The sequence below is a fragment of the Aspergillus pseudotamarii genome (assembly GCF_009193445.1).
Source record: "Aspergillus pseudotamarii strain CBS 117625 unplaced genomic scaffold BDV38scaffold_63, whole genome shotgun sequence".
Classification (NCBI taxonomy): Eukaryota; Fungi; Ascomycota; class Eurotiomycetes; order Eurotiales; family Aspergillaceae; genus Aspergillus; species Aspergillus pseudotamarii.
The window spans coordinates 1-21,414 of record NW_022475077.1 but is presented as its reverse complement, the minus strand read 5'-3'; the positions used below and the strand labels follow the sequence as shown (position 1 = coordinate 21,414).

Below are 21,414 nucleotides of genomic sequence, written 5' to 3'. Positions count from 1 at the left end.
ATGAACATTGATATTCAAAGTCACTATGCAACCGCTGGCCATGCTAGCGCCCTGTAATCCAGATCAGCCATGTGCAGCTACATTGCGTGTAGATCAAGTGTGCTCAGAAAGGCTTACCTGCTCACTTTCAACCCAGCCTGTTCTAACACTACGCCTTTAGCTATAGCTAAGCACGGATGCAACAACTTTCTACAGTCACGATACTCAGGGATATGGACAAGGAACACCGTCTCTGCGATGTATATAACACATCGCCAAAGGTAGTAGGATCGGGTAACGCGAGCATTCATCGCAATGTCGGAGAATCATAGTTGGATCCCCAGAACAGACACCCCTAGATCCGGCGATTCAGAGGCTTCGGCAGAAGTAGATGGATATTAACCAGCGTTCCAGAACCAGAGTTTCTCCCTGGGTGCTTTTCTTGCGTTAGGAAAAGCAACCCAGCTACAGCTCATACAATATCGAGCGACGTTCTCGACTATCGAGAAGACAATTGAACGGATCTGACGTCAGTTGAAGTGCTCTACGCAAGGGCTGATCAAGACTCTGTAGCCTGTGGTCTGGGGCATAGAGTAGCACGTGTCCTTCCAGGGTGTTGTAGATGTGGTGCCAGTCATAATAATAGTTTGACGACCAGCACAGCAGAACATTCCAGACCGGAAATCGGTCAGCTTGGCAGGCTTGCCCATGGGGTCTGAAGGATTCATTTGCCGGGAGGGTCACACTTCATTGCTTGAAGGGAAGTGCCGAGGGATAGAAATGATTGGAATGAGCATGTTGACAGAAGTGGAGTGCATCCCCATTGCCCCAGACGAGTAATTTGAAGCGTGAGGATCAGTGGAAAACGTCATGTACGAACTAGCTCATGTCGAGACTCAATGAAAGGTTCTCTACTATGGGAGGCTTGCAAAATACTGTGTGGATCAAGTCCCCTCAGAATGATCAAAATAACCAGCGATTGGATGTGTGATTCAAAGGACTGCCATCTCATGCAATCACCTCACCATTGCCAAGAGGCCCCGAACGACAGGACGGCCTCATATCAGTTCTGGAGATCGAAGGACAAATGTGACTCGCAACGATGGGGATGTTTCCATAACATTCGGCCGAGGAATTGAGATTGAGAGTCGAGGAGACGTCATGTCAATAATTGACTTTCGGAATTGACGGATGGCAAAAAGGTGTTCGGGCCCGAAGGGGTTACTTTAAATCGCTGCACGTATTTTGAGTGGGCTAACGTTCTTTACCGCGGTTCGTCTCGTACCTGCGTGAAGCTATTGGTGAGCTACATAACCCTATTGGTAATGCTGAGGTTCATGCATACATTCGATTCGCGCATAAATCAAACAAGGTTTCTGCCCTACCCTCGGAAAACCCATGTTGGCCAATATGGATCAACAACCCCCGCAAATATCCCAACTTTATGGCCGTTTAGACCTGGATGGTCCTGCTTTGTGCAACTGTACAGCTTGATCCGGACAATCGCACTAGCGGTTTTGTCCTAACCTAGTGAGTCGATGGTCTGATTGAGCGCTGGAGAGGTTCGGCTTCGCCGGCTGGTGCTGTCGCTGATCTAGGTTATGTTGAGCATATTACCGATCGTCTTGACCGGGTCGGTTCGGGGAAGAACGGTATGGATCATTTGAAGTTGGGACGCAGAATTGCTTCGAGAATAATAATTGACCAGTGTGGGAAATGTGGAATATCGAGAAGTCAAACCTGCAGTACCCCAAAGCTCTTCTGTCCAGGGTGGGGATCTGTCGGGACAAGCAGAGAGGGGAACAATCCGAGAGAATTTAGGAAAATGAAATACATGGATTGGCCAAATTCGGACCGAGTGAAGTGAACCCATTTAATGGACCATTAACCGTTGAAGGAAACGGTTGTCATATACCCAAGGAAAGACGGCTATAATCAGCGCCAATCCATGTACGTATCACACAGTAGCCTCGCATCTTGTGAGGGTCTCCTCTGTCGTGACTCTGCCAGTACTCGGCATAGTGAAAAGCTTACACGAGGGCGAAAGTTCTATGAAGGATTCAAAATTAGTACATGTTGAGGGACCCAATTGGGTCTCTGCCGTGCCTGTGCTAGACGAAGCACACACGGTATAGAACGGCATAAGAGGTTTTGTATGGTTCACGCTAAGTCGTTATCCTAGTTACAAGATGAGACGACGGCACATGGCTTAATCAACCTACGAGCATATGGTTGGGTAGACTGCGATTGTATATTAGGTCATACCCACTGATGCTGGTGTGGATACCACATCGTCCCTGCGTGTTCAGCTCCACATCTCCTAAATTCGGTTCCCTGGACCCTGAGAAATCTCTTCGTCCGTGGGGAACGAGCGAATTCCCACACAAGGTCTGTATGAATTTACATAGTACGTTTTACTTGCACTTATGCTACCCCTTTCGGCTTGGAATCCACCCACCGTTGTGCCCAGGATGCATAACTGGTGATGTTGTACGGAGTATTCTGTTAGAAACAATGCCTTTCAGAAGACCTCTTGCGATATATTTAGAAACCGAGGCAATAATTATGGTCACTATAATGAAGTTGCCAATGCGCCCCTATTGGCTCGTGCTGAGATGGGCACTTGGGAGCCAGAACCCTAAGTGCAACTTCTCGATGTCAAAGGAAAAATGTCCCGTGCAGTTGACCCAAATAAGGGATCTCAATCGCCCAGACACGACTTGGCAACCAACTAAGAGCGAGGAAATGCAGCTGGTGGCCCAATGATGCCAGTGGTTGCGGCCCGCGGCGTTGGGTTTATGGACCTCGGCCCACATGGTGTACCGCTGGTGGTTTTACCCTTCGTACTCCAACCAAAGCTGAGCTGAACCATTAATAAAATTTACTATGACTGGTGGGGAATCCATTGATCCTTCGACCGTTCCAGTCCATTCATGTATACGAAATCTGCTGATCAGGGGCCTCGATGTTCCATTGCTCTCAAAATCCATCGTCAACTAGGAGCAATCTCGGGTATGCGACCCAGTAGAAGTCAAGGCTCTCGATGTTGGGCATCGGCTCTCGTTCGGGCATGCTGTCGCAATGGATAAACTCGCACTATCGTATCCCTGGTTCGGAGAATGGCTCATTTTTTTTTTTTTGGAAGCACTCGTGCCTGAAAGGGTGATTCTGATCTTGCCCCTAGAACACTTGAGGACGAGCTTGCCCCGATCTGGACCATGGTTGTTGTTTGTTATACCGTCCATGAAAAAGCAATGAAAGCCCTAACGGCCTAGCAGCTGACTCTATCGAAACAAGTTGGGGACGAAGTGCCCAGGGAGTGGATCTCGGAGTGCCAGCCGCGGCGATGGATCTTCGCTACCCCCAAACAGGCAAGTGATAAGTGCATCCATGATTGAAGCGGATCTTGTCTGGCTTAGAATAAGGTTCCTCGATCGTAGAGTACTTTCCAAGCCCATGAAGATCGGAGTGGCCATCCCCTATGACAATCTGTGTTCGCACTAGGGTGTAGGTTTCCCCATTTTTGGGACCAATCCATTAGCAAACGTCAATCTCCTCACCTTGGCTCCCCTGCCTCGAAGTACATCTCCTATATCATGCATGCAGTAGCCCACTTGACCCTGAGCTAGTTGATGCACAGCGTCGCGTTTTCATCCCACACAAGGGCCTTGTTCTTTTGTCATTCGTTATGGCAGATCTTGGCTTTTACGAAGACAAGTCATTTCTCCCTGAACAATGGACAGAATTCGGACTCGGCGCTCTCATTGTATTTGTGCGAATGGGTGTCCGGATCCGGACGGTTGGTGTTAGAGGCTTTCAAGGCGATGATTATTTCGCGTTTCTGGTAAGATCCACTCTTCTTACTGACGCCCTTGCCAGTATCCTGGAATGTTAAAGAAGTGTACTAGGCAATAGGCCTCCTGACTATGGATGCTGTAACAGTACACCTCTCATGTAAGGACATACCCCCCGTGGGTTGGTGCCATCAATGCTAAAATCCAAGAAGACGTGCTAGGTACTAATCTCGAGATACCACACGGCCTACATGATTCCCTCACACCGACCCAATATTCTTCCGTTGTAGCCGGCTCCAAGGCGGAACTCGCTGCCTGGTATTCCTACACAGCCCTAATTTGGGTCATGAAAGCAAAAATGCTCTTCCTATAGTAAGAACCTATGTTTCACCGTGATCGCACGCACTTGGAAACTAAGACGAAATCCTTGTGACAAAAGCAAGCGTTTAACCCTGGGGTTATGGCAATCTCGGGTCATTAAATGGCTCGCGGCGTTTTGTGGGATTACCTACATTGCGGTGTTTCTAACCGTGACGTTTGGATGTTTTCCGTAAGCGCTCCTGGATATCTATCTCCTTCCATACGCCCATATGCGCTAATGCACCCTGCCTAGTATATCGGATAACTGGAGAGTATATCCTCCGCCCTCTAGTAAGGAACTGTTTCACCCCCAAGGGCTGCAATGATGTTAATTACCTTCCAGAAAGGTGTGGACTCAAGATCCAAAACGTTATAGTGACATGCATCTTGAACGTCACGTATGCAAATCTACCGCAATTCCCTATATGTGTAGTCAAGCTGACCAGTTCCTGATAGCACTGACTTAGCTCTGTAAGGAATCCGGACATCTCAGAATGTTCCTTCCTACTCACATCCCATCGATGCAGGCTTTTCATCCCAATCCCATTACTCTGGAAAGTAAAAACATCGTTCTCGAGGTAATACGCAATCCATTGTACATGCAGGGATCACCCGAGAGAAGACGCTTTCTAACTGACCTGATCGTGAATAGAAAACTCGTTATCGCCATATTCCTCAGCTCCGGCATCTTCGTCATCAGCGCGTCGCTTATTCGAACCACTCTCACATTAAAAGCAGAACCGTCTAGTATCACCGTGAACCGATGGGGAATCCGGGAAACCTTTGTCGGTGTCGCTACAGTTAACCTTCCCATTCTGCGTCCGCTATTCACCAAGAGATTTTGGAGGTCGAATTACGTGGAGGATGGCTCCAGCGGTCATCCATACGGATACCATGGAGGATCGGAATCGTACAACTTGACGACACGGACAAAGAAGAGCACACGGCGGGAGAGTATGAAGGCGATTAATGAGTCTAGTCAGGATGGAAGTTACGACGTCTATATTAGTACGAGCTATAACGTGAAGGTCGAACAAAAGGATACGCGCGAAGGCGATCAATCATCCGATAGCCATCAATTCGGACTTCATCCCAGTAGTGTCTGGGAGATTGATAAAAAGTCGATAGTCTAAAACAGGACTTTGGCCAGGCTTAGACCGGCTTTCTTTTTTTACACTAGGTTCGTTCTAGACCTAATTATTATTATTATTTTTTTAATAAGATTTATTTTCGTACTTAAAACAGGGAACTGGGGTGCGAGAACGGCCTCGAGCTCCACCTCCCCTTCTAGGCAGCACGGGAGTTGCAACCCCTATAAGATGGAGAAATATTACTAGGACATTTTCATTGATAGTTTGTGTCTAATATTTTCAAGATGCCTTCAGATCCTCCACTCCATAGTAGATCGGCCAGCCCGCCAAGCTTGCGTGGGGACTAAAAATCAGTCCTCACTCAAGGGATGTGGTGCTTGATCACTTATAAATGTTGCGCCAACAATCTTCCAGACCGAAACAGGATATGAGAGCGAGCAATAAGATCCACGTATATTGGCATACACGGATCCGTTCACTTAGGGTTGCAGCGAAATCGTTTCAGTCAGTCGTAGGATGGTAGCAGCACCTCGTAATCGAGCCCATCGGCAGAGATGAGACCCATCGTACTTATGGGAAGGCTTTGGGGTGGAGCCTTAAATTCAGCCCCGAGCTGTATCGCAACAGATTCTTCCTGTTGGTCCACAAGGCTTGAGATCGGGATCGGGGCCGATAACAATGCATTGAGGATATTCGTGTGGCCCACTAGAATGCGCAAGTCACGGTCGGCATGGGCACATTCCTCGTCCAATTTTCGTTCGCATATGCGAAGGAGACTCGAGTGGTTTCTGTCCATTTATGTTCGCTTCTTTCAAGAGTAATAGTACTCGGCCATGATTATGTCGTTGGTGTTCGGGGAGATTTAATGATTCAGTACATGTAACACCACTTCGCTCTTATAATGAGTACTTTCAGTCAGATGCTTTCCTCCGCTGAACAAGGAGAGCCATTGCCCAGCGTGTCTACTGCAGGCCAGGCCTTGGTCTCCTGGGGTCAGGATATTGGCACGACCTTGTGGTTGGTCTCCAAGCTTTCTCCGCAGAACCAGAGGCACCGCGAACTTAAACCCCCAAACGCTTGTTCAAGTGATCTCGCCACATCCAATCGTTCTAGACGTGGCAGACTTTCCCAAGGCCCAATACTAATGGACCTTTTACCCGAAATATCTCGCTCAGTGGCGTGATTCAAAGCTGCTCTTGTGTCATGATACCGACTTCATTCCTTGTCACCTCATTCGAATCCAGCTATCCAGCACCAGCATTCATATATCCGACATGGTTTATCGTAGCAACCTCAGCACAATTTCCAGTCGTATCCCGAGCCTGCTTGCCATCGCTTCCAAGCCTCGAGTGGAGCCATGCATCGTCGCTGCGCAAGGGAGGCTCCCGAACGCCAGAGCGATGACTCTGATGCCCCAGTTCCACCGAGGCCCTTCCGCCATTAAGCGAATGTTGGATGACTACGACCGTTATCTATCAGGGCATAGCCTCGATCCGCATCCCCGGGCATATGCACCAACCTTCGACATGCGCGAATCGAAGGATACCTACCAGCTGGAAGGGGAACTCCCCGGTGTGAAGCTAAGCGATGTTGAGATCGAGTATGTTGACGCGCACACTCTCAATATTAAAGGGCATACAGAGCATGTGTCTGAAATGGAGGAAGGGTCCTGGTGGATATCTGAACGCGCCACTGGGGACTTCCGTCGGTCGTTCAGCTTTCCATCCGCCGTGGATCAGGAGAACACTCATGCTCGACTGAAGGATGGAGTGCTTTCGGTGACTATTCCAAAGGTGGCCTCGACTTGGGATGTGAAGAAGGTGAAAGTCGAGGAATAGGTGAAGGGGAACTGGAGTTCAAATTGATAAGGTGAAGTGATATGAAAACGCACTCTCTCAGTCTTTAGTCTTTACATATATGGCGTTTGCTTGGGCCATTCGACATTCACAATCAAAATACGATGGTTTCCTCGTCAAGGTGGGTGTGTATATAGGGGAAATTGATACGGGGCGTGATGGGCTGGGAGTGTCACCATTCTTCATCCAGGCGTATTCAGCGAGACTAAAATGCATTTATTTCTTCCTGACTTTCTTCATTTGCAGCCTGTTGTCATGTAATTTAATTTTTATAAATCGAAATCCGAGTAGAATAAACTCAGACCAGCCAAGAGTGCAGGTGATTCTAATGCATAAAAGATACTCGACTCAAGCCCATCCCCTCTGTTACAGGAATAACCGCCCATATCTCATGTACCTCACTTCACGCGTAGCCCAATAGGGTAATGATCAAGTACCAGGAAATGATCGCCGGGGGGGTGTATATAAAACGTAGATCATGAATTGCATGACGACATCCGGCAGCGTGCAAGCTTCTCCCGGCAAATCGATCCAGTGTTTCAGGCGGATATCTTTCACAACTCACAGCGTTCAGCCTAAAGATAAATTGGCAACAGACAGTGGATCTTCCCCTCATGATTTCGTGGTACTCATGAGAGTATGTTTGGGTTAGTTGTGGATTGTGATTCCCCTCACTGGGTTCTCAGGCCACTTGAGCGATTAACTTGGACGAATTAAAGTTTAGGGTGAGCCCTCCTTTACAGTCCTATATATAAAGAGAGACACGCTGGCCATCATCCCCAGAAGGATCGTTCTTAATATTGTACCGGAGGATTCCATAAGATTATTTAATAGCATCTAGAGATGAATTCGACAGAGACAGAAGGGAAAGGCATGAACCACACCACCGATATTCATCTGCAAATCCGCGTACTACTCGCCATCTGCGTCCTTATTTATGTACTTACAGCCATCTGGTAGGTCCTATTGCTGGGTCTCAAGCATAACTAGCATATGTCATCGGCTGATGATCGGTTGCGCAGAATACTAATCATTAAGAACTACTACAGGGTTCTGTTGCGAAGCTATTATTTTACGACACTGAATCTGGACCTCAGTGCCATCTTAGATCCTTCGTTCTCTGTCCCCACAGCCACCGAGGAAGAGCGAAGACTAAATCTTCTGGAACGAGTCGCGCCAACCAAACCGTTTATTACGTGGTGGAGATCGGTTCAAACCGAGCGCAGTCCCCTCAAAGACTACGATCGTGTATTTGACTGGTAAGTTAATTTTCTTGCCTTGCAACATCTGCTGTTGAATGGATTCATTTGGGCTCATACACTGCAAGCGCGATCTGCCTCGAGCCCGTTTCTAAAAGGTGTCCAATTCACACTCTTCCCTGCCGACATGTGTTTCACAGCCAGTGCCTGGAAACGTGGTTCTTGAACTATCATTATACTTGCCCAATGTGTCAGAAGCCCTTTCATGTTCGCGTAGAGAGCAACCCTGATAGTGCGGTGTAGAGTTTGCAAGCAGATCTCTGCATCTGTAGCCGATGAGAAGCCATGCGAAATACACTGAGCCAATTCTCAATAGCTTATTATAACTTGAAATATCCCCGACACAGCCCATCCGACGTAAACACGCCCTGGGGGTCAACCTCCATCTGAATCCTTCTCAACCTCTGCAGGTTGGCCTCTCCATAACTCAAAAACGGGTCCTGGGCTTTGCTGGCGTAGTTGATATAGAGCCAAGGATGGTGTTTGCCGGCATCTTTGGTTGTAGCAGTGGACCTCTCCACCCATTCTTGTGCGAACGCATTCATCCGTTCGTCATCCTCTGCATTTCCCCATAGGACAGTCAATAGGGCAACTGTACCAAGTTTAGCATAGGACCTGGGTTGCAGCAGCAGCGTGAGACGTTGGTTTTGTACATGCCTGTCAAAGGTCCATCGGCATCTATACCGGCAGCGTTTCCTCCTCGCTCTTTCCCCGCACGGATGGCAGCCTCATACAACGGTTGGATAACGAGATTGGGATAAAACCCGGGTGCTTTCTTGAGAGACTGTATCTCTTGAGCCATTATATCCTGAATTTGCCTGTCAAGGTCCACGGACGGGGAGTACGTAACAGTGGCAAATAGGTTTCTGTCACCAGTTAATCTAATATGACCTATTGCACACAGACTGACTTATTTAACTTACCGACCACCAGGCGGTGTTGCCGACGCACTCTCGATACTGAGCCGACTGGTCTGATCAAGGCGAACAGTACTGTGCTCGAACGGGATTCGATTGAGTTGCTTGAATGGCGCGGGGCTTAGAACCGGTAAATAATACTCCTGATTAACCGCAAGGGTAAAGTCATCTCTCTCTTGGTGATAACCATAGCTATAGAAGAATGCCATATTCGTATCGTTTTTCCAACTCGTCGTTAGTTCGTAGGCCTGCTTCAGAATAGCGTCCCTCTTATCGGCCGTATAGGCTCTGACCCCTCCGAGCATCTGACCTTGTCGCACAACCCTCATAGTAAAGTGCGTGACAATACCAAAATTGTTCATGCCTCCCCGGAGAGCAAAGTAAAGATCTGGGTGTGACTCTTGGTTGACAATCGCAACTGTGGCATTGGGTAAAACGAGCTAAACAGCGTTAGCGCCATAGTACACCAAGGATGTAATGTCCCATACCTCATATTCGAAAACATTATCCATGGCGAGGCCATACTTGGGCGATAGATGCGAGAATCCTCCACCCAGGATATAACCTCCCAAACCAACATCCGCGACTCGTCCGCCAAGCGTGGTCAGATTGTACTTTTCCAATGCCTCATACAAACTTAGCAGAACATGGCCACTCCCTACCTTGGCTGTCTTCTGATCCGGGGGAACCTCGACCGATCTCATCTTCTGCATGTCAATGGTGACGCCGCCAGCTGAAACAGAATCATCGGGGTCGCGCGCATGGCCGCCACCCTTAACCGCGAATCGGCATGAGGTGTTGATGATAACGCCCAGAATGGTTGACACGTCCTCAGTCGAAGAGGGCTGGACCCAACAGGCGGAATGCGTTGCCTGCTGCTTTGCATCCCAGAGAGTAACGTTGGCATTGCCGAGAGAGTACGCATCTGGACCGAAGATACTCGCCAAATGGGAACACTATAACCATTTCAGGAACCTGTTCGCAATAGCAATATGAGTACTTACTGCTTGGACACATTCGGGTAAAACAGAGGTATTTCCTTGGTTGGCTAACGCTGCCCCAAGGGCCATGGCCGGGCCAACGCCGAGAAATGTAGTAATGAACGCGGACATGACCAATGCCATTGGCCTTAGAATATCAGTGCTGTTCACGATTGTTTTTGAATGATGCCCATGGGGAGAATGGTAAGTTTATATCGCACAGCCATTCGGTCGAGACTTCGCCTGGCTACATAATCGTAAACCTGGCGATATGCAATAGGCTTACTCTGGAGATAGGGTATTAAGTCCTAAATGACTTATCTGAAACATGTCCTGAATGTTGAGTTATAATTCGACTGTCGTGCTATGCAGATCGTCAGGCCGCTGCAGGGTATGAAATATCCCTGGAGTGAGGAGCTCAGCAGTGTGAACGTACTCGTACTGCCTCCAGATGACTGTGGAAGTGCATAATCTTCGTGTAGACGATAATGAAATCCGTAATGGGACATGTTCTGCTACCTATATCGCCATTGGTAAGAACAACAACGTACACTCTTATGACTGAATAGTAGAAGTTCGCCAGAAGCAAGCAGCCATCCAGCTATATGGCCATAAGATAATGCAGGTATACCCAATACTAACGTGACCTGCTGACGCTTCAATGTTCTTAACTCCGATAACATCCTTGCATCAAGTGGGTCTGCGTAAGCAACTTGCGGCAACCCTACCGTGTCCCAACTATGGCGATCTTCTACAACTGAATGGATCTGTCAGTCAATGCATTTGTTGACCTCTGAGGATATTCTATATACGGATGGCCGGACTTCGGTGGTTAGTTTGATCATAGGCCAGACACAATCTTATCGAACCAGGGGATTATTGAAAATAATAAATGTGTAATACTTTCAGGATAGAGGCGTTTCATGTCTTGCTCTGTAGTCGTTAAGACCATCTTGCCTCGTATGCGCAATGGTCGAAGCATAGAACCTAGAGACATATACGGCGAGATAGGGCTTCATGGGACCTGGATGGGTTTCACTGGGTGGCACTGATGTATCAAGTAAGCTGTAAGGAAGAGCGAGTCTAATCATTTCAGCATCTTGGATGATAACTGACCGATCAAGATCAATGCTTTCGATACATAAACATTCTATCTTAGAATTACTAGGGAAAATGTGCGATCCAGTCAATGTTCAGACGGCTGCATTAAGGAACAAATCACATTCGTCAATAAAAGATTTGGCGTAGATGACTTTGTGGGATAGCTCACCGTGTTGTTCCTAAAAGACTAGTAGCAAATGCCTCACTCAAAAGGCGGCAAATACATATCCATGTTGGTAAGGCTAGTTAGCCTATGCACGTAAAGTAGACTGATCAGGAGCCATCACGGTATTCTTATTTGGATGCAAAACCCTTTTCATTATCAACTTGCCACGTAATCTACCTTCGTATTGGTCAGTCCTGTAACACCCATAAATATAATCAGGTTATTTCTCTTCTATATGTCCATCTTATTTCGTAATGATGCCTACGCACGCCCTTCAAGGGCTTTCAGCCGGCGGACATCGTCCCTCATCTGTCTTCGAATACCCTGAGGTGCTTGGTATTTTCCCCGGCCGGAGCTGCCAAACTCCGGAATATGAGATTCGTATATGGGACAGTGGACAATCACATGTACTAATCCTGCACACAAACCAGGATGAATAACCAACGCAAACCATGAGTTGAGGTGCATGTCTGGCACCAAGACAATGCGGGACTTTGAAACCGTTAGCGTCACTCCCCCAGCTGACAGACTTAGGAAGTTCTAAGTGGCGACTATAATCTATCGGGGCTAAGGTACTAATGATATCTAGGGTTGCATTTTTGTCAGACGATGATGCAGAAGGTAGACGCTAAGGAAAGGGGGGCATTGCTGAACACTCTTCTCTTCGAATGCATCAAGTGCGTGTTTGATTTATTCCCGGCGCATGGTCGGTCTAATCACGGAAGAAAGAGAAGTGAGGGTCGAAGCTATTCTACAAAGGGTCAGCTGGTGATAAACTTCCAGGAGAATGAGATGAAGGTGGAAGCGCTTTGGAGGCTGACGGCTCCGTTTTGTCCGCTAAGCGAAGAGCAGAACCAGGCTGCGCGCGTTGTAGTGAAGGATTTCCATAGGCGACGGAGAGGGTTCACGGTTCCTCGCCATGGCTGAGGATGAGGAGATCCGTAGAGTACGAGGTTAGCGCCAATTAGGGCTGGGTGTTGGACGAATCATCTTGGAACTTACATCATTCTGCAATGCGCATCGCAATCTATCCTGCATTAGACAAGGAGGATAGTGCATTTAATTGCCGAGGACCTACACATAGCCTCATATTGTGGGATGTATTGCAATCACTTGACTCAATAAAATCATTCCGGCCGCATTCCACCTTCGCCTCGCGCCTTTCCATGATCCTCTCCGTCCACATGTGCGAATGTTCCTGCTCGACACGACCCTATATTGGTGGGATTTATACGGTGCCACTGTTTCTGGTCAAAACAAACTCGGTTGACTATAGGTCCCAGAAGAATGAGGATTCCATTCTTGAATTAGAGCTATCTAGGAAATGTCCACGATTGGTAAAAGTAATGAATTGTAAAGCCCTGAGAACGGCCATGGCTGACTATTGTCACTAGTCCAGCGTTTGCGAGACATGATGTCAATACTTTCTGAGGAGCTATTGAAAGAAAGAAGGGTCCTGTCTCAGCCTCTAATATTATCGAGTTAGCGTTAATTTTTCCGGGGCAACGCTATCCAAGGGACCCGACATGGCGAATGTACGGCGAACTCAGCTGGCGAACCAAAAGAAAATCGCCCTTTAGCTGTTGCCTGTTTTCCACATGTTAAGGCCCATGCTGCTCACTGCCAAGGTCGCATCCGGAAGTTGTCTGTCGAAAGGCACTGATCATTTCCGGAGTCAGTCCGAAATGCTGCCGTTTTCCTTGGTCCCTGACGAGCCCTAACGGTGGACTGAGCGCCATCAACCATAACAGAGAGCATTAAAAGCAAATTGTGATGCCATTGGCTGAGAGGGAAAGAAGCGACCTAAAAAAAGGCCACGGAGATCCACTCCGTCGGTCAAGGAGCCGAGTTGAGTCTTAGCCCGGTGGGGGTCCAGTTTTTAAACAACCGATAGCGTCGGAATATTTCTACCGGCATGAATTTCTGTCTGACAGTCAAGCAATTGAGGTTTAGAATAGATTATGCCAAGACTCTCCCCTTCCCCTGCTCAATTTCGTTTCCTGGTTCGGGTAACTTGAAGCCATAGAAACCCTTCCACCTAGTTCCGGTGTCCTGGCACGTCCCCATCACCTGCTCTTAAGCTGAGACTCGATGGGGCGCGCCAACGAGCAACGGCGAACCTGTCGAGGGAGCCATGAGATGGGCGTCAATTGTACCATTGAGCGTGCACGGACACTGCCGCCGATTATAAAGTCCGCTGGAGAACGACAACCAAGCTGAAGAATTCCAAAATAACACTGAAACCAGAGTACGATAGGCTCATTTCTCAAAAATAGAAAAATGCATTCCTCTCTCCTTCCCATGCTGGCCGCGATGCTGCTGAGCCCGGTCAGTGCAGCCGGAGTCAGCGGTACGGCTTTTGGATTTGCTCAAGGAACGACCGGTGGAGGAAATGCAACACCACAAACCCCATCCAGTCTTGACGAGTAAGAGATAAATCTCAATCCGTGGTCAAGGTGAAAAGCTCTCTAACTGTGAGACAGGCTGAAGAGCTGGATCACTGACGATGTGGCCCGTGTAATCCTCATTGATCGCGAGTGGGATTTCACCAACACGGAAGGCCAGACCTCCGGCAAATGCTGCAGCTCAGATACGACCACGAAGTGCCCTGGTGGCACCTCTGCCGGCCAGGCATGGATTCAGGACAAGTGCGATGATGGCACCTGGGTCTCTTGCACCTACGACAACGCTGCCAAGAAGCCACTGGACGTGGGCAGCAACAAGAGCATTGTCGGTGTGGGTAGCAAGGGAGTCCTCAAGGGCAAGGGCTTGCGCCTTACTGGTGGTGCCAACAATGTCATCATCCAGAACATCCATATCACGGTAAGAGGTCAAGCTTGGTTCGCAGCAATGTCGGAATACGAGGACTGATTGGTGTCATTTGGTGTAGGATTTGAACCCTCAGTACGTCTGGGGCGGTGATGCACTCACCTTGGATGGCACCGATAACGTCTGGATTGACCACAATAAGGTATATTAATCTCTTCTATCTGCTCGCTTCATTGTGTATAGTAGGATACTAATGAATGATTTGTCCAGTTCTCCCTTATCGGTCGTCAGATGATCGTCAGCGGCTGGAACAAGGGCGGCCATGTCACCATCTCCAACAATGAGTTCGACGGTGTCACCGAATGGTCAGCTGGCTGCAATGGCAAGCACTACTGGTCTCTTCTTCTTCTGGGCCTGGAAGACTGGTATACCTTCTCTGGTAACTGGCTTCATGATCTCTCTGGCCGTGCTCCTCACATGGGCACCGACTACGACGACTCCAAGATCTATTTCCATGGCGTCAACAACTACTTCCAAGATATTGACGGACATGCGTTTGATGTGGACACCAACACTTGGGTGCTCTTGGAGGGTAACTACTTCGACAACGTCAAGACCCCTATGACCGACACTTCCCTTAAGAGTGGTGCTCAGCTGTACACCACCAGCACCGTCGACGCTGCCAGCGGTTGTATCTCCCCTCTGGGCTACATCTGCGAATGGAACCGCGAGGGCGGCAGCACTGGCACCTGGCCTGATCGTACTGACGCCTCGGTCTTGACCGGATTCTCGAGCCTCAAGGAACACCTCATCGGTCACACTGGTGTGGCCGATGTCCCTACCAACGTCAAGGCCAACGCTGGCGTTGGCAAGGTGTGAGTTTGAACTTGCATCCGCTGAACACAGCAAGAAGGAGGGCGACCCTGGAGAACTATTATAACCATCTAGCACTTTTTGTATCATAATCTCGGACATTATTGTAGATATTGCTCATTCAATCCATGCTAGCGTATAAAAGAAGTTCAGACTGCCGAGAAACGAGGCATAGGGGCAAGAATTGTTGGGAATAAAATGGCTTTTGGCTTGTATAGCAGCATTATAATCCAATCAACAATGATTAGTCAGTATGGCCGAGTGGTTAAGGCGATAGACTCGAACTTCCGATATCTATTGGGTTCGCCCGCCTAGGTTCAAATCCTAGTGCTGACGTGAAATCTTGTTTTTTTTTACTTTACGTTGACCGCGGGTTCCCGTTCTGGCCTAGCGCCTACGCGCGCCTTTGTTAGATAGTAGTGACGTAGCTAACACCTCACTAGTAGAACAATCAACAATTTCAACCTCCTTGAGTCCTTGATCGTTTATCATTTTATTTACGCTATAGATATTTATCAATGATAATATAAATTATCGTATTTTTTTTCTTTATAGTAAAAACTTTTTTAGGCTGCCGAACATTTACCAGGGGAAGACGGGTGGATTTTTGGAACTGTTCCTGATATTTAGTAATACTCTTTTTTAAGTCCGGCCCAAATAGGATTAGTCAGTATGGCCGAGTGGACTAAGGCGATAGACTCGAATTCTCGATATCTATTGGGTTCGCCCTCCTAGGTTCGAATCCTAGTGCTGACGTGTGTTCTTTTTTTTTTATTCTATTTTACCTCTCTCCGCCTTCATCCCGATGACAAGAGTGTACCATTAGGGATGCCGTGACCAGGGCACACTACATGTATATACTGTCGCGTGCAAATAATCCTCCTTGGTCGTCAGAAGGTTCCACCCATTGAAGGATAAAACTGCCGAGCAGCGCAGATCAACGCGGCAGTTGAAAGAGCACAATGTCTGGTATATATTGCCCAGACGCTGATCATGTCAGTAGGTAGATGGCTCGCAAATATATTGAATGGTGACGATCTGGGGACAGCACAACGAATGCTAGCAGCCTCACCATCCCCAACATTTTCATTGTTCACAGTGGTCGAAGTCGTGGATAGTATGCGGTGACAGTTTATGTTTGGACTGTTCATACCCACTCCCTGGATAAGCACGAGTAGAAGAGGAAATCCGTCTGCTTCTGCCTCGTCGGCGGCCATGTTCGGACGAGCTCTCGGTCAGCAGTCGTTCACTTTGATTCTTCTCTACCCCAGATCGGTATGAAGTTGTATTTCCAGTGTGCCTCAGCACAGGAAATATATTCCACAAAACGTAAGATAAGGGAACCCATGAACATGTCCATCGTGCCGATCTATTCATCACATCTCGTATTTATTGTGTTGGGTATATGTGAACCAGGAATACTGGACACTTCAGGCCGAGATGTGCCTCTGAAATGAACCATCCTTCCCGGGCATATTGCATATCGCTAGTTACTGATTGTACTGATCAGGATACGAGAAGACGTTGAAATTAATTATGAAAAGCCTCCGCATTCACTATTTACTTCTCCATATTTTATCGAAACAGGTTGACAATCTATCACAATGCAAGTCCCCACGCTTGCTTTCCTCCCCTTTATGTGTGTATCTCTCACAGCAGCCTGGCATGCAACCACTTATTTGAAACGCCGACTATACCGGATACCTTTCTTCGTTTACTGGAGATAATGATCTGGGCCTGGCTGTGGGAGACCGGTGACAAATGAGATCCAATCCATCCCCGCCAGCGATAGTCTTTCGCTACGACCACCTGCTGCGACACAGGATTGGCCAGATTAGGTGGACATCGTCAATGGTCTTGCCGATCTAAAACAATAACGTGGAAGTAAAGTGGCAGTGCTTTCACTAAACCCCACCCAGTCCCACCAAAATACTCCGTTCAAGGGCTCCCCAGATTCCCAGCGAAAATTTCCCTCAGAGATTGGAATATTTCATTTTTCAAGCAGAGATGAACAGGAGAAAACGGTAAGATAGTAACTTTTACTGTTTCAGAACATATAGAATCCTCAAATGAATACAATTTTATTCAATGGTCACGACAATAAAGCTAAAAATTAAAATCAATAGCTAAAGCTGATTAGGGTACAGTTGGTCCGTGCTTGCGGGAGCGGGGGTGGTTTTGTATATCAATTTCCTTCTACAAGATGTAATAGGACCACGTTCCACTCTGCGCGAACTGCGCCACCAAGGGTCAACACGACCTTCGCAGTACGGAGTACACCCGTGCTAGCAGACACAGGCCTCATTGATCGAAATGATCGAACCACGGCTCTGCCCGCATCGCTACGTTGTCATTCTCTTGGCTCCCTTAAGCTCCCCTCCTACTTAATACCACTGCCGTCTTCCTTCCTCATTCCTGGCCTCTAATCCATTCCTCCTCTGTGATATTATAACGTGCGTTGTAACACCAGTATATCCATCCACAATGTCTGTCGAAATTGCTCAGTTCCACAGCCAAGTCGAGGCTCTCGTCGAGCAGTTCGACGTGCTATCCAAGATCAAGGCAATTCAGGAGGGAGGTGATGTCCGTTCATCTGGTCAGTGATCATATTCTTCCCATATATTACACAAATACCTTGACGTTCTGCTGACAACTTGTGTGTGTGTAGTCCCTGTGACCATCTCCGTCACTACCGACGCCACCATCAGTCTCCTCGAGGACAAGTCAACCATCAGCGAGTCGACCGAAGCCCCGAAGAGCCTCTCCAAGGGTGACAAGGCCTCCTTCAAGATCACTCAGGGTGACGAACTCAAGTACACTGCCACTGCCGGTGGTCTCACGGCCGACTTTAAGATCGTCTTCGACGTCGACAAGAGCGCACCTAAATTGAAGCTCAGCGACGAACTTGAGGCCGACGACGCCCCAATTGGATTCGAGACCACCAAGACTGAGACTAAGACGGAGATCGAAATCGAACGCGAGGTCGAGGTGGAGAAGGAATGGACCAAGGGCAAGAAGCCAGAGAGGAAGACTAGCAAGGAGACTAAGCACGAGGCAAAGGCTGGTCCTTACTCGCTCCAGCACGAGGTCGAGACCAAGTTCAAGCAGGAGAAGGACAAGAGCGAGGCGGAAACCGAGACTGAGATTGAGACTAGCAGCAAGACGGTCGTGGTTGAGTATGTTATCTACTAAACGCGGGCTTTCACGGTATTACTAGCCCTATATAAATAAAGAAGCAATATAAATCTAGTTTTCAAGCATTCTTATCTTTCTTTTTTCGTCTCTTTCTTTCTCAGTCTTATATCTAGATGACTAGAGAATTGCTTTCTCCTCCCGGTCAATATGTGATTATGTAGGCCTCATGTACTTCGCTTTTATTAATCTTTACAATAGTGGGAGTAGCAACAAAACTAAGAAGCGCAAGATAAAGATAAAAGGGACAAGACTCCTCTTTTGTATATGCGAATCCAACTCAGCGCCCAACGTAGGCTTCACAGTTCTATGAGTAAACCGGTCAGTACTGCCATAGTAACTCCAGATGGAATCTGCCAATGGTTTGTAATACCTTATTTTAGTGTAATGAGAGAGGGTGTATAAATTCAATCCCCTTTCCGTTATGGATTGTGACTCACGCTTCACGTTCTTTCAAACTCACAGTGAAGTTAAGCAGAAGGAATCCCTCTTCTGAGTAGGGGGTCACTAGTCATATGCAGGGATAGGTTATCTTTGGACTGATTCTATAATCTACTGATAGATATATCATATACCTAGGTCCTAGAGGAGGAAGGCTGCCTAGTTCTATTTTTGTAATGGCTAAATTTACATAAGATCTTAATTATATAATGGCTGGCTTTGATTTATCATATATGTAAAAAATGAAGATTTGGAAGAAATTATATTTTTACAGCATTTGGATTTGTACTATCATTGATGGGACACCCTACGCCAATCACCCCGCCGCTTAGTCCTGCTTGCCGCTTTTAAAATTTCTATAAAAACCTCACTCCCTTCCTCAGCCTATTCAACACTCTTTCCCCGCTATAACCAGCCATTTCCACTCCTGCAAGCTTGTTAACCGCCCCTTCTTTTCTGGGTGGGATTGTTATATCATACCCATTCGCTTTTCCATAAACTTGCTCACAAACTGATGATAGAGTTGTAAACTACATCACAAGGACCTGCAAACACTGAGACCGTATTGAGGGCACCAACAGTGATTCCAAAATGCAGTGCCGTGGCAATGATCAAGCAATACGGTATGTGTCCTTACGGGTGCAAACAGTGGTTGTGGGACGACCGACATAGTGGACCGACTTTGCGGCCAACCCATAGTCCCTTTGAAACCTGAGAGACAATCCAATCCTGATGAGTGCTGTGGCGCCATTTGTCCAAAGCGGATATTATAATCTATGCCAGAAAGGCATAACGTGATGTTGTTATATAATTCAGACAAAGGACGCCGTTCATATTGCTTGCTTAATCCTGGACTCGTGTTACTCCTAATATACTGTGGGAATTTGATAATTTAACAAAGTAACCTCATACGAGATTGACTGGGGATAATCTTGTACAGTTAGGCTTATTTGAAAGGAGTGGCAGGGACCAAAACTGGACCACCCCTAGCTCCTTCTTTCTCAGAGGTCCGGTTGAATCCAAGTCCAAAATCTTGGACTCAGCAAGGGCTTGTAGCTCAAATGTACGACTACCTCAAATCATTGGTGGCAATAGAATTCTGCAAGCAGATCTCTCTCTCTTTGCAAGTGCTTCTTCTATAGTAAGTGAGACTCCCTAAACAATTTGTCAACTATCATGCTCCGCATAAACTCCCAACTAACCCTGATAAATGCCTCCCCAATCAAACGTGCGGGTCGAAGCGGTCAAATCCAATTTGTTTCCCCAATACTCTGCGCCATCCATGGCATAATCTTTTGGCAGGTATCCCGATATATTAAAGTATTTCCGGAGGATTTCTGTTTTCAACGCCTTGACGGAGGTCGTTCGAGGGACTTCTTTGTTCGGAAGAATCCCTAAAAGAGCAGGTAATCTGTATGAGACTAGATTCGCACACCGAGGCCCTCATGTATACGCCGAAGGCTGATATTACCGTGGTCTTGTTCGGTTGCATTCGGCTTCTGAACCTCAACGAGTGCTGCAACCAACCAACCAGCCTCACGATCCGGCACTGGGAGAACGTGGGCTTCAGAAATATATGGAAGATCCATGAAATAACGCTCGAGCTCCAGAATAGATATCGTGTATTCATGAAACTGGACCCCTTAACACGCACTTAGTTTGGCTGTGGTGAGCGCTTGTCAGGACCTGGGAGAATACATACAATCAGATGAAGCCCTGCCTTTGAAAAAGTAGTCATTCCCAATGCGTTCAGTGTAGTCGCCAGTTTTATAAAACCCTTCGTGATCAAACGCAGCCATTGTGGCTACTTCAACATTGATGTACCTATGTCCTGTGTAAGCGAAATGCGCCCCAAGGGAAGAAGGATCTCAATACTATTACTCAATGAATATATTGGGGTGCTTGACTAGGATTTCTCTATGCTCCCCACCGGAAAGCTTTACTGACATTCCTGGAACCGGGGTACCAATTTATCCCTTCATAACAATCAGCGGGAGTGCGGAGATATAGGTTTCTGTACAAACGTCCACATATGCTGAGCTTTTTGGGGTGAGAATAACACCTCCACCAATCTAGGTTATTCCATATTCATTTCTGACAGGCAATATTTTCATTGTAGTCTTCCCTCAGGCTCCCCAGCCTCATGTTGGGGACACGCTGGTTACTGTAATTTTGCACTCTAAGTACCTCCCCGAGCTTTGCAGGGCTGGAACCGCCTTTCATCATATGTAATCTCTATCCATTAAGGACACTGTCTATCATACCTGCTGCACCTCCTACCCATTGTACAGGGCTGGGGGGTGGCCACCAAGGTAAAATATACAAAACCTGGTGTTATTGATCCGTTAAACATACCCTGTCTATCTATACTCCCGCTCACTCATTCAATATGCCTCCTGACTATTATTCGGTCTCTGATGTTCTGGCTGTTGCTAGACTTTATCCATCGTACTCCAGTGCCACATAACCCTCAACCCGCAGAGGAACTTCCCTACATCCTCGCCAAGTCCAAAGAGTTGGCCACCGACCTAGAATTGGATCATTTCCCTTAACCTGGAAAAGCGAACTGTGACACCTGTCTCTGACTTGTTCTTTTTGGTTTTTTTGTGGGTTCTCTTTTTTTTTTTTTTTTTTTT

General features: G+C 47.4%; 11 protein-coding genes and 2 non-coding genes across 13 annotated transcripts; 9 read left to right on the top strand and 4 right to left on the bottom strand.

The window, feature by feature from the left end:
* Positions 1-2,051: 2,051 nt before the first annotated feature.
* BDV38DRAFT_181889 (uncharacterized protein) lies at positions 2,052-2,903 on the top strand. Its single transcript, XM_032052093.1, has one exon. The coding sequence runs from the start codon at positions 2,251-2,253 to the stop codon at positions 2,743-2,745; it is 495 nt and encodes a 164-aa protein (XP_031909718.1). The 5' UTR covers positions 2,052-2,250; the 3' UTR covers positions 2,746-2,903.
* Positions 2,904-3,106: 203 nt separating this feature from the next.
* Positions 3,107-4,499, top strand: BDV38DRAFT_257616 (uncharacterized protein). Its single transcript, XM_032055630.1, has 2 exons — positions 3,107-4,323; positions 4,387-4,499. Exon 1 carries the CDS (start codon positions 3,612-3,614, stop codon positions 3,825-3,827), a length of 216 nt encoding a protein of 71 aa, XP_031909717.1. The 5' UTR covers positions 3,107-3,611; the 3' UTR covers positions 3,828-4,323; positions 4,387-4,499.
* BDV38DRAFT_181810 (uncharacterized protein) lies at positions 4,251-5,367 on the top strand. Its single transcript, XM_032052092.1, has one exon. The coding sequence runs from the start codon at positions 4,628-4,630 to the stop codon at positions 5,264-5,266; it is 639 nt and encodes a 212-aa protein (XP_031909716.1). The 5' UTR covers positions 4,251-4,627; the 3' UTR covers positions 5,267-5,367.
* Positions 5,368-5,488: 121 nt separating this feature from the next.
* On the bottom strand, positions 5,489-6,334 carry BDV38DRAFT_257612 (uncharacterized protein). The gene has a single exon (XM_032055629.1). The coding sequence runs from the start codon at positions 6,018-6,020 to the stop codon at positions 5,730-5,732; it is 291 nt and encodes a 96-aa protein (XP_031909715.1). The 5' UTR covers positions 6,021-6,334; the 3' UTR covers positions 5,489-5,729.
* Positions 6,335-6,391: 57 nt separating this feature from the next.
* Positions 6,392-7,296, top strand: BDV38DRAFT_257611 (Hsp20/alpha crystallin family protein). Its single transcript, XM_032055628.1, has one exon. The coding sequence runs from the start codon at positions 6,499-6,501 to the stop codon at positions 7,060-7,062; it is 564 nt and encodes a 187-aa protein (XP_031909714.1). The 5' UTR covers positions 6,392-6,498; the 3' UTR covers positions 7,063-7,296.
* Positions 7,297-7,457: 161 nt separating this feature from the next.
* BDV38DRAFT_257610 (uncharacterized protein) lies at positions 7,458-7,771 on the bottom strand. Its single transcript, XM_032055627.1, has one exon. It carries the CDS (start codon positions 7,694-7,696, stop codon positions 7,484-7,486), a length of 213 nt encoding a protein of 70 aa, XP_031909713.1. The 5' UTR covers positions 7,697-7,771; the 3' UTR covers positions 7,458-7,483.
* Positions 7,772-7,888: 117 nt separating this feature from the next.
* Positions 7,889-8,692, top strand: BDV38DRAFT_257608 (uncharacterized protein). The gene is made up of 3 exons (XM_032055626.1): positions 7,889-8,036; positions 8,130-8,339; positions 8,408-8,692. The coding sequence occupies exons 1-3, from the start codon at positions 7,924-7,926 to the stop codon at positions 8,580-8,582; spliced, it is 498 nt and encodes a 165-aa protein (XP_031909712.1). The 5' UTR covers positions 7,889-7,923; the 3' UTR covers positions 8,583-8,692.
* BDV38DRAFT_295915 (FAD-binding oxidoreductase) lies at positions 8,388-10,380 on the bottom strand (the record flags this gene model as incomplete). Its single annotated transcript, XM_032062803.1, has 5 exons — positions 8,388-8,931; positions 9,024-9,205; positions 9,263-9,696; positions 9,745-10,212; positions 10,261-10,380. The coding sequence occupies 5 exons, from the start codon at positions 10,378-10,380 to the stop codon at positions 8,660-8,662; spliced, it is 1,476 nt and encodes a 491-aa protein (XP_031909711.1). The 3' UTR covers positions 8,388-8,659.
* Positions 10,381-13,783: 3,403 nt separating this feature from the next.
* On the top strand, positions 13,784-15,189 carry BDV38DRAFT_295913 (polysaccharide lyase family 1 protein; the record flags this gene model as incomplete). Its single annotated transcript, XM_032062802.1, has 4 exons — positions 13,784-13,929; positions 13,987-14,326; positions 14,394-14,474; positions 14,543-15,189. 4 exons carry the CDS (start codon positions 13,784-13,786, stop codon positions 15,149-15,151), a joined length of 1,176 nt encoding a protein of 391 aa, XP_031909710.1. The 3' UTR covers positions 15,152-15,189.
* Positions 15,190-15,392: 203 nt separating this feature from the next.
* On the top strand, positions 15,393-15,481 carry BDV38DRAFT_t191. The gene has a single exon. It is a non-coding gene; the product is annotated as a tRNA-Ser (tRNA).
* A 330-nt stretch (positions 15,482-15,811) lies between these two features.
* Positions 15,812-15,901, top strand: BDV38DRAFT_t192. Its single transcript has one exon. It is a non-coding gene; the product is annotated as a tRNA-Ser (tRNA).
* Positions 15,902-17,629: 1,728 nt separating this feature from the next.
* On the top strand, positions 17,630-18,337 carry BDV38DRAFT_286546 (uncharacterized protein; the record flags this gene model as incomplete). Its single annotated transcript, XM_032060692.1, has 2 exons — positions 17,630-17,741; positions 17,814-18,337. 2 exons carry the CDS (start codon positions 17,630-17,632, stop codon positions 18,335-18,337), a joined length of 636 nt encoding a protein of 211 aa, XP_031909709.1.
* Positions 18,338-20,199: 1,862 nt separating this feature from the next.
* BDV38DRAFT_286545 (uncharacterized protein) lies at positions 20,200-20,577 on the bottom strand (the record flags this gene model as incomplete). The annotated part of the gene is made up of 2 exons (XM_032060691.1): positions 20,200-20,420; positions 20,481-20,577. The coding sequence occupies 2 exons, from the start codon at positions 20,575-20,577 to the stop codon at positions 20,200-20,202; spliced, it is 318 nt and encodes a 105-aa protein (XP_031909708.1).
* Positions 20,578-21,414: the final 837 nt, after the last annotated feature.

Coding starts and splice junctions, on each gene's coding strand:
- BDV38DRAFT_181889 (XM_032052093.1), top strand. CDS start 2,251: ATGCTGGTGTGGATACCACATCGTCCCTGCGTGTTCAGCTCCACATCT.
- BDV38DRAFT_257616 (XM_032055630.1), top strand. CDS start 3,612: ATGCACAGCGTCGCGTTTTCATCCCACACAAGGGCCTTGTTCTTTTGT.
- BDV38DRAFT_181810 (XM_032052092.1), top strand. CDS start 4,628: ATGTTCCTTCCTACTCACATCCCATCGATGCAGGCTTTTCATCCCAAT.
- BDV38DRAFT_257612 (XM_032055629.1), bottom strand. CDS start 6,020: ATGGACAGAAACCACTCGAGTCTCCTTCGCATATGCGAACGAAAATTG.
- BDV38DRAFT_257611 (XM_032055628.1), top strand. CDS start 6,499: ATGGTTTATCGTAGCAACCTCAGCACAATTTCCAGTCGTATCCCGAGC.
- BDV38DRAFT_257610 (XM_032055627.1), bottom strand. CDS start 7,696: ATGAGGGGAAGATCCACTGTCTGTTGCCAATTTATCTTTAGGCTGAAC.
- BDV38DRAFT_257608 (XM_032055626.1), top strand. CDS start 7,924: ATGAATTCGACAGAGACAGAAGGGAAAGGCATGAACCACACCACCGAT. Junction 8,037..8,129: donor TATGTACTTACAGCCATCTG/GTAGGTCCTATT, acceptor GAACTACTACAG/GGTTCTGTTGCGAAGCTATT. Junction 8,340..8,407: donor TACGATCGTGTATTTGACTG/GTAAGTTAATTT, acceptor ATACACTGCAAG/CGCGATCTGCCTCGAGCCCG.